The 11,168-nt window shown below is 35.2% G+C and overlaps 1 protein-coding gene across 1 annotated transcript; it reads right to left on the reverse strand.

The window, feature by feature from the left end:
• Positions 1-892: 892 nt before the first annotated feature.
• LOC104100016 (GDSL esterase/lipase At5g45960-like) lies at positions 893-4,922 on the reverse strand. The gene is made up of 5 exons (XM_009607171.4): positions 4,583-4,922; positions 3,877-4,007; positions 3,149-3,382; positions 1,856-2,114; positions 893-1,217 (listed from the first exon to the last, which is right to left on the reverse strand). Exons 1-5 carry the CDS (start codon positions 4,881-4,883, stop codon positions 1,024-1,026), a joined length of 1,119 nt encoding a protein of 372 aa, XP_009605466.1. The 5' UTR covers positions 4,884-4,922; the 3' UTR covers positions 893-1,023.
• Positions 4,923-11,168: the final 6,246 nt, after the last annotated feature.

Raw genomic sequence — 11,168 nt, forward strand, 5'->3', positions numbered from 1 at the left:
TAAAACAACGCTAAACCCAGAATCATACCCCAATTCAAGCCTAATGAACTTTGAAATTTTAAGTTTTCACAAACGATGCCGGAACCTATCAAACCAAATCCGATTGATGTCAAATTTTGCACACAGGTCATAAATGACATAACAAACCTATTAAAATTTTCAGAATCGGATTTCGAACCCGATATCAAAAATTCAATCCCCCGGTCAAACTTTCCAAAAAATAGACTTTCGCCATTTCAATCCTAATTCCACTACGGACCTCCAAATAATTTTTCGGACACGCTCCTAAGTCCAAAATCACCATACGGAGCTGTTGGAATCGTCAGAATTAAATTCCGAGGTCGTTTACACATAAGTCAATATCTTGCCAATTTTTTCAATTTAAGTTTTCAATTAAGAGGCTAAGTGTCTCATTTCACTCCGAAATTCTCCCGGACCCGAACCAACTAACCCGGTAAGTCATAAAATAATTGTAAAACATAAATTGAGCAGTAAATGGGAAAACGGGGTTATAATACTCAAAACGACCGGCCGGGTCGTTACACTATTTTTGGATTTTTTTTCTTTAATTTGGAAATATGAGAGATTAAGTTTTACCCCCGTTAATTTCTTTTATAACTATGATATGTTAATGTTTGATATAACTTAGGGTAAAGATAATTTTTAAAGATACTTCTTCATATTCAATGATATACAAATTTCACCTTCGTGTAAAATTTAGTTGTCTGACCTCTAAACCATATATTATCCAATTTTTGCCATCTTATATGGGACCTAACTTCAATGAGGAGATCAAAAACTTTAAAGTTGCGGAGCAAGTATTTATTACTTATCTACTTCAGGATTTCATTTTGAGCAATAAATTCCATAAAATTACAAAGGAGGAAATAAATAAAGGAAACAAAAGAGAGAAGAATCAGAAATTAGTATGTCAACCATAATCATCCAAAATTGGAAATACATGTTTCAGAAAAAATTCCAATCACTTGTTTTCTCTTTTCTAATTCTTCACAAAAATATTATTTATTGCTTGATTGCAAAATCAAGTGTAGGACGCAAGGACTGGAACAAACTGTGATAAGTAACTTGACTTGGGTGGACTGAATCCCAAAACATATGTTGTGAAGGATTATTGCAAACAATTGACTTTGGATTGCAGAGGATTGAAGCCTCAATAAATCCACTTCCACAACAGCCCGTTGTAACTTCAGTAAAACCTACAAAAATGTTAGCATCCATGTTCTTAATTAGGAAAAGTTGGATGGACCAAAATGAAACAAATGAAATATACTTGAAAAAAAAGGGAAAAAAAGGAAGAGTCGACATATAAAAGATTTTTTACACTATAAGGTCAAATTTTATGTAATTGAAGGCAGATTCAAGATTTGAATTTTATGTGTTCCGTTCAGGATTTTACTGAACCGAGGGTCTGTCGGAAATAGCTTTTCTACCTTCACAAGGTAGGGTTAAGTCTACGTACACACTATCCTCTCCAAACTTCATTTGTGTGATTATACTGGATATGTTGTTGTTGGTTCAGGATTTTATATACCACCAACCCATTCGATCTACTATGTGCAAAATTAATTATATTGCATTTACTTAATGTTTTTTAACACATATACATGTCCCGAATCACATCTACATAATGTCTAATGAGTTTAGATGAACCTGAAGCTTATACTTTATATCCACCCCATATATAGCTATTTATAATAAGTGAAAGTAGTAACTTGATGATTAAGAACTGCGAGTAGTTAAATTGATACATTGTTAGTGCGTATAAACAATCTTTATACTATCAGTGTATTTAATTAGTTAGTAAATCGAAAATGCAAAAGTTTTTGGCGCTCACCATATTTAGTTGGATTTCGTATCATGTCGTTTAAAGGATTGTAGATATCGAAGTAGAATAGTTTTGTGTCATGAATTTGCATAGTCTTTAGCAAATGTTGAAGAAGCAAATTGTACTCTCTACCAACGGCAGAGTACGACTCAACACATTGGCGGGGTTGAAGTGCACCGCCGGAATTCAGCGTGATGACCACCGGCAAGCACCCGAATGGCGGAACTCCGACGACGCCGATTGTTCGAGCTCCCTCGTTCATCAAACCCTAGCAATTAACATAAAGTTTATTAATACAACTTATATATCAAATACATTAAATTGAAACCGTTTGAATTTTCTAATGAAAATACTAGATTCGGTTAAATCAGCAGCACAAGATTGTATTCGCCACTGCTTGGACTAGTGACACTTTATGGAATACAAACCAGTTTAAAACTTAAGATCAAGAGGGAGAATGGGCACTGCCCCACTCGCAAACCCACGTTTTGATCTCAAACTCCACTCCAAGAGCTTTTCACTTTGCTCCCTTATAAACTCAAACCCGTAATCTTAGAGTTAGAAGTGGATGGTGCTTAATTAGCACATAAGCAACTCTCTCTTGTCAACCTCACGGCATAGATGCACTATTTAAAGGTCAAGTAAAGTTACCATATGTTAATCTCCTCTCCCTGTTACCCGTTTGGCTTTCAACTATTATCGGCAGACAAGACTTGGTCTAACATTAGATTTGTTTGAAAACAATCAAGGCGACCAGGGCAGACAAATTTAGCGTTTTAGGAAAATAACTTTATTAGACGTTATTTTTTTATTTAAATTGTGCCAAATTTGAGGTCGATAGTGAACTCAATAATTGAATGACAATTTATCGACTTGTATTAATTTTTCGTGACCGATAAAAAAAACTTTAATGTAATTGCAGATCCAATGTAAAAAAAACACAAAGTTGACCATTCTCAAGTGTTTTAAAGGATGTTATGGGAAAAAAGAAGCAAAAAAGGAAAAGCCTAGTGCAAAGGGTCGTGTCGATGTCTCCAATAACATTTAATTAAGTAGCAACACCTTACACCTGACACAATCCTTCCTCACTTCATAAATTATCATTATAAATATTTGGTCTCCAAATTATTATCTGTGCCAAAAAGCTAAGACTGATTCAAAGTACAATATCCCCGTGAATTGTTTTTTGCATAATTTTTATAAAAAGTATTTTAAAAATGACTTGTGTAAGTATAAAAATATTAATAACTTTTTCAAACTTAGAACAATCACATGGCATTAATATATGTGAAAAAGACGTACCTGGACAAATTGTTGCACCAATTGCACCAAGAATTGCTGGTAGGCAGAGACCTTATAGTTTTGTCTTCGAAATGGGGTATTAAAATAGTTTACAACGAAGTCATTTGTCCCTGCACTTATAATAAATGTTGCTTTGCTTATTAGCAAATTTGTCTTTTCTTTCCCTATTGCATTTTCAAGTCTCCTTTTATATTCTTTGAAATAATCCAGCTGCTTTTGTAATGGAATTACGCCCTGCCATTGTCAAATCACAATCTTATTAATATTTCGTGAGATGAAAAATAACGCTAATAACCTGTTACAACAAGTTGAAATAGGAAAACATTATCTTTTTCAGCGTTTATAATACGTCTGTTTTTTCTTAAAAAATTTCTGTTCCGACTAAATTAGGTCTAGTGAGATCGGAAAATGTTATGAAACCCTTAGTCTTCTTCTTCTTCTTTTGATATCGGCAATTATTAACCTGAGCCATAGAAATTATAGAACTCAATTTAACCACAATATATACCTATTACAAGTCTAACAAATCAGTGGCGGAGCTACTATTATACAAGGGGGTCAATTAACATTCCTTTGCTGAAAAATTATATTGTGTAAAATATATCAAATTTCTTTTATATATATATATATATATATATATATATATATATATATATATATATATATATATATACTGGCTTCCCACTGCTAACAGTGGACAATTTTCAATAAGAGAGAGAAAGACGCACGCTAAGTTGAGCAGTGAGAGGGTCGAAGCCAGAGCCACCGGAGGCGAAACTAACTCCGGTCATGAGCTCGTCCAAGCTAAGACTCGGGTCCAAATAGGCTGGCACGAAATCTTTGATTCCCATGTACGAGACTGTTACAAAATAGACAGCAAAATATAAATAAAAAAAAAGATTTACATATTCACTTGAAAGAGAAAATTTTACATTATTCGTATAATTTAACTTGCTATATTTTTCAAATTACTAATTCTTTAGGATTGAAGTTATATATATTGATAGTGTAACAATTATTTTACATCATTACTTACCTATTATAATAGGTTACTTATCACCAACAAATGCTGTTAAATAGAGTTATTACGTGCAATAAATTTTCAAGTGACCTAAAAGTATGAATATTACTTAGGTCAATACATATATAGAACTTAAACTCTTCCACTTGCATTTATTATAGTAGTGATCAGTATTTACTTTTAAATAACCCAATAGTACACTATTAGTTTTGTAGAAGTTAAACTAAAAAAAGAGATTAATTCTATGCGTAGACAGTAAATATTTAAGTAATTATATCACTTAACAGTGACTTGGTAAAAATAATAACTACTACTAGGGATAACATGTTAAACTATACTGATAATATAAAAAACTGGTACACTATCTGCATACATAACATAAGGATTTAAGTTATATACACTAATAGTCTTACCAATATAATCTGTGACGAGGCGGCCATTGGAGAACCTTCCTGTGGGAATGTGGTTCAGAAAATCCATTCCATAGGGTGAGAAATCGCACTTAGAAATCGTGCTTATGTAGTTGTTATTGCCGGAATCAACTGTAGAGTCTCCGAACACCAAAACAACTGAAACTGAATTGTTGAATGGCCATTTTTGTAAAATTTTATTATCAGTCAATGTTTGAGCTTGAGCTCTACTTTCGGAAATGATAATAAGAAGAATGGGCAAGAAGAGAATAACAGGCTGGACAAAGTTGCAAACAGAACTCATTGTGGCTAAATATTTGGAAAAACAGTTGAGATATTCATGAGCTTTGAGCCATTTATGTACATATAATGGGAAAAAATATGTTGTGTAATAATAGCAGTGGACCTTATTGCAGTTGGCGACAGAAACAAATTTAATGGCAGAAGTAAGATCGAGCTGTGCAATATGCAGTCCAGCAAATTCTGGTCTAAGCCCACACTTATTTTAACCATGCCTAAAGAACATTAGAATATGTAGGAATGCTTTACTTTGTAGTCGTACTTTGTATATAGAGGTGATCTTTTGGCAACATGGAAGATATATTAGGCAACCTTTTCCAATTATTCCTACCGTTCTAGTTTACGTGAACATTTTCGAAGTACTAGGGTCAACCTGCTTAATCTTTTTATGTAAATTGGGACATAGAATTTATATAATGCGAATTAAGAGTACAACATCTGATCTTTGAGAACTCATGATCATTGGCAGCCAGAAGCAAAATTTTCATTAAGAGGGTGTACGTAACATCTATTAAATATACATACAAAAATTATTATATATATACATTGTGAATATTTGGCGACGGAAATCAGGATAACCCTTTCTGCCCCTCTAACTTCGTCCATATATATAGTAAAAATATAATTGTGTCCTTATACGTGGTGTGTATATATATATGGTTGGAAGAAAATTCTTTCGTAGAAGATTCCAAAAATGATTGAAATATAATAGGCATTTGTAATACCCTATATATTAATAAGGGCATATGAGTCTTTAACTAGAATTTAAAAAAAAACAGAGAGATAATAGGAGAATGGTCTAAAGCTCACCGGAAAGAGAAACGAGAAAAGGAAAAAAGGGACGCAGCAAAGCTGCTGCTAAACAACATAAGCTAAACACTAAGAAAGAAAGAAAAAAAAAACCATAAGAGGAGGAAACAAAGGAGAAGAAGAAGAAAGAGGCTGGAACCAAACCTTTGAGAAATTTTAAATATATTCTGGCTCTTACGGGTAATACTCGAATTTTTCATTTGGGTTCTTTTCTTCTGATAATTCTTTTTATCTCAGTTTATATATTTGAAGGGTTTCACAAGGTATAAAAAATTTAATACCAATAAGAGTTATTCTGGAAAAATTGTGCAATTGGAAATTGGCTCAATGCTACGATAGGATAAATTCACTTGGAAAAAGAAGGGTATTGATATATTTGTACTTAAATTAATCTCATTATATATACTTTGTTAGATGTAAATTAAGTTAAGGTACAAGGATTGAGTTTTGGTGTTTAACTGTATTGCAATGGACAATATTGAATTTGACTTTGAATGTGGTAAGTCTAGTATTGAGTACAAAAGATAAGTACCAATTAAGAAGGAATATTATGGACAATAATATTATTTCAGTTTCAACTTATGCACACAATTAAGGAAATTGAACAGTACAGGGAATAAACTACATAAATACCTTTTTATTTAAAAGATTTTGGACTAATTTAAATTACTTATAGCATGGGTAAATATAATTCGGCGAATTGATGATAAAATATAAGACTCAGAGGATTGAGTATTCTAAATTCGTAATGAATTTAGCCTAAATGAGGCAATTAACACGAGATCGATGTTGATGTGGTTAAAGATTAATTGAAGGAAGGTGTACGAATTGCTCGAGGTGAAGTGTTTGGTATCTCGATAGGAGTATTGTGAGTAGTAATCTTACCGCAATTTATATTTTCATAACTTGCATTATTTACACATGATTTTTAATATGAATATGTTACCGATTATTTTGAATTGCATGCGGGACAAGTCTTTTACTCGATATGATACCGAAATAGTAATTTGAGATGATTTTCGTTATTTTTAATATTCCTGATGTCACTAGATCTGTTTTACCGTTACTTGAATTTACTGTTATCGAAATAAAATTTTATGATTTGATAATAACCGAAATGCCCTATATTGTTTTAACATATTTTCTACTAATTTATATGGATTACAGAGACAAGTATAAATGGGAGTAGACATTGAAGGATCCCGTAGCTAAAGGCGGGTTCGTTAGACCTGGTGCACTTTGTAATTACCGATTACCGTTATAGCCCTCGCTAGTGGAAAGGTAGAACTAGCATACCGTTACTGATTTCCCTCGAGTAGGGACTACCGTTATATTTGACTTCTTGCGAAGAAGTACAAATTTATACCGATTACATGATTCGTTCATTGAAACCTTCCAAATATGAATATTGATATTATACAGTGTCTACCAAGCTTATTACTGAATTGTCAATTGAATTATATTACATGAAAAATATGAGGAGAATGAAAATTATTTATTGTTTCTGAAAGGGCATTCTTATGATATTTTTGTTTAATATACTAGCATGTTTTCTGATATGCCCCTAATAAAAATGATTGTGGTTAAGTGTTATTACTCACTGAGCTAGCGACTCATTCCCCACTAATTATTTTTACAGAGGCAACAGTTGATGCGGGCGAGAATTTCGTTAATTAGAGCGCACAGGTTGATAGTTCTTGGTGAGCCTCGTACTTGTTCCCGTGGGCGAAGATTTTATTTATTGTTATGGTCTTTTCTTTGAACTCTTAGAGTCGCTCCATAGTAATTCTTTTAGTGTCATGAGTATTCGTTTATTATTATAGACTTATGTTGGGTATCGCTCTTTATTATCAAAGTTGGAGATAAATTAGTATTTCTAGCTGTAAGTGGGTGGACTATTAATGGTAAATATTTGTTCGGGTTAATTGATAAATTTATTGTTGTTTGGATTGATATTAGGGTGTTTGGTTGTTGATTTGGCATAGAAAAGTTTTTGGGATAGTCTAAAAATAGGGGAAACTCTGTCCGATTTTTTGTAAAATATCGATGAGGCTTACTTGGGGGCAGTTGCTCCTTAGTGCCGGTCATGATCCTAAATTGGGTCGTGACAAAGTTGGTATCAGAGTTTAGGCTTTAAGTTCCGAGTCATGGAGCAATATTTAGTAGAGTCTTGTTCATGGTTATGTAGGCGCCCATACTTATGATCTTGAGGCTACTGACCATCTAGGAATGTTTTCCTTTCTTTCATTCTTTGATCATGCGTTGAGATAACTTGTGATTGAATTTGGAGTATTTCTTTCGCTGATGGTTAGGACACTCATACCCTCATCTGTTGGACGTGGTGCTGGACGTGGTACTACCCGAGGTGGCGGTCAAGTTGGGGTTCATAAAACTAGAAGACAGGATGCTCCTGAACCTGAAGTTGGGAACATGAGTCAACCCCAAGCTACTATGCCACATCAAGTGCAAGAACAGGGGTTCATGATGCTCCATCACCAGTGCCAACTGTTGTACTTACTGTTGCCTGACATGCAGACGCAATGGCAAGGTTATTGAATGTGTTAGAGGCATTGGTGCCTACTCAGGGTGGAAGTTCAGCTCCTCAGGCTACTTTACATACACAAGCACCTGCACAGACTCAAACTTTCGGGAGTAAGGAAGTATCCCTACAAGAGTTCCTAAAATTAAAATCACCAAAATTCACAGGTTCTGACAATTCAGTAGATCCTCAAAGTTTCTTAGATGGGACACTCAAGGCATTGCATGCTCTAGGATGTTCTAGTGAGAGGGTCGTGGAGCTCGCAACATATAAACTAGAGGATATGACTAACACATAGTATGAAATTATATTGCTAGGAAGGCGAGTAGGAGCAGCCCCACTAACATGGGACGGGTTCAGTAAGTTGTTTATGGATCATTTTCTTCCAGATAGCCCGAGGCAAAAATATGCTAGAGACTTTGAGATATTGGTTCAGACTCCAGATATGGATGCGTCAACCTACAACATGAAGTTTTGTAATCTGGCCAGATATGCTCCTTACTTAGTGCCTACCCATGAAGCTTGACTTCAGAGGTTTGTTGATGGGTTGGTTGGTCATCTATACACTGCAGTAGCCCCACAGATAAAGACTTTGTCCTACACTGATGCAGTCGATCTTGCTAGAAAGATTTAAAATAAGGGACGTGATGAGCGTGTAGCTAGTGAATTACGTAAGAAGGCCAAGACAAGAGGATCTTTCAATGGCGGTTTTAGTGAAAATCGTAGAGTAGGAAGTCAGGGACATCACCAATAGGGTTCTCATATAGGTACACACTTGTCTTCACAGACCACATTACTAATAGGGTACTAGGGGACCATCATCATCCGGACATCATAATTCTGGGCAGATATATGCCACTACTCCAGTCTGCCAGACCTGTGGTAGATCACATTTGGGCCAGTGTCGTGTTATGACTAGAGAGTGTTTTCGGTGTGGTCAGTTAGGACATCACTTAAGGGATTGCCCTCAGCCTCCGAGGAATTTCAGCCAAGCTTCTATCCAGCCAGTTGTACCTACTCAGACTACTAGTAATATTTCAGGTGCTACAGGTACAAGAAATAGAGGTCGAGGTGCTGGAGATCGTGCTATTGTGAATCAAGGGCAAGGGAATGCTGGTAGAGGTCAGGCGAGAGTTTTTGCATTTACTAGACAGGATGATCAGGCCTCGAATATTGTGGTTACATGTATTCTTTATGTCTGTTCATTTGATGCACTTGCGTTGATTGATCCGTGATCTACTCACTCCTATGTGTCCTCGTACTTTGCTTTGAGGTTTAGTAGACAGCCCGAGCTATTGAATGATCCTTTTCTAGTTGCCACTCCTGTTGGAGAGTCTCTATTAGATGAGTACATGTATCGTGCTTGTCAGATTCGGGTTGAGGGTAGAGATACTCTAGCTGACCTTATTGTACTTGATATGATTGAGTTTGACATGATGATGGGAATGGATTGGTTGTCTTCTTGCTATGCTATCTTCGATTTTCATGCAAAGATAGTTAAGTTTAAGATACCAAACGAGCCCAGTTTTATTCTAAAAGGGGATCAAGTTCCAAAGACTTGCAAAGTTGTATATTTTATGAAGTCTCAACGAATTCTGAAGAAAGGTTGCTTGTGTCTCTTAGCTATTGTAAATGACACAATAAAGGAAAAAATTAGTATAGAAAATATACCAGTAGTGAGAGAATTTTCTGATGTATTTCCTGAGGATTTACCAAGATTGCCTCGAGTAAGAAAAATAAACTTTGGTATTTATTTGCCACCTGATACACATCCCATATCGATACCCCCATATCGGATGGCACCAGTAGAGTTGAGGGAGCTAAAGCAACAGTTGCAGGATTTATTAGATAAGGGTTTTATCAGACCTAGTGTATCACCATGGGGTGCACCAGTATTGTTTGTAAAGAAGAAAGACAGATCTCTAAGAATATGCATTGACTACAGGCAGTTGAACAAGATAACAATACGCAATAAATATACTTTGCCCCGTATATATGCCATGTTTGATTAGTTAAATGAGCTGCCCACTTTTCAAAAATAGACCTTCGGTCTGGTTATCATCAACTTAGAATGAAAGATGAAGATATTTCTAAGACTGCTTTCAGAACTCGATACAGGCATTATGAGTTTCTTGTGATGCCTTTCGGACTGACTAATGCTCCAGCTGCATTCATGGATTTAATGAATAGGGTCTTCAAGCCATTTCTAGATAGATTTGTAATATTATTTATTGATGATATCCTGATATATTCTCGTAGTCAAGGTGAACACGAGAATCATCTGAGGACTGTATTGCAAACATTCCGAGAACATCGGCTTTATACTAAGTTCTCAAAGTGTGAATTTTAGCTAGACTTAGTAGCATTTTTGGGGCATGTTGTAACTAGAGATGGAATTATGGTAGATCCTAAGAAGATTGAAGCAGTGCAGAAATGGCTCGAACCTACTTCTCCTACAGAGATTCATAGCTTTTTAGGCTTAGCAGGTTATTACAGGCATTTTGTGCAATATTTCTCCAGAATAGCAGCGCCACTGACTAAGCTAACACAGAAAAATACAAAGTTTCAGTGGATGGAGAAATGTGAGCAGAGCTTTCAGAAACTCAAAACATGTTTGACAATTGCACCAATATTATCCTTACCATCATGTTCTAGAGGATTTACAGTATTTTGTGATGCCTCGAGGGTGGGATTAGGATGTGTTCTCATGCAAAATAGACGCGTTATAACTTATGTTTCGAGACAATTGAAAAAGCACGAGCAAAACTATCCTACACATGATTTAGAGATGGCTGCAGTTGTATTTGCTCTAAAAATTTAGAGGCATTACTTATACGACAAAACTTGTGAGATTTATACTGACCATAAAAGTCTAAAGTATATCTTTCAGCAGAGAGATTTGAATCTTCGGCAGCGTCGGTGGATGGAACTACTCAAAGA

This window comes from Nicotiana tomentosiformis, chromosome 8 (genome assembly GCF_000390325.3).
Source record: "Nicotiana tomentosiformis chromosome 8, ASM39032v3, whole genome shotgun sequence".
Lineage (NCBI taxonomy): Eukaryota > Viridiplantae > Streptophyta > Magnoliopsida > Solanales > Solanaceae > Nicotiana > Nicotiana tomentosiformis.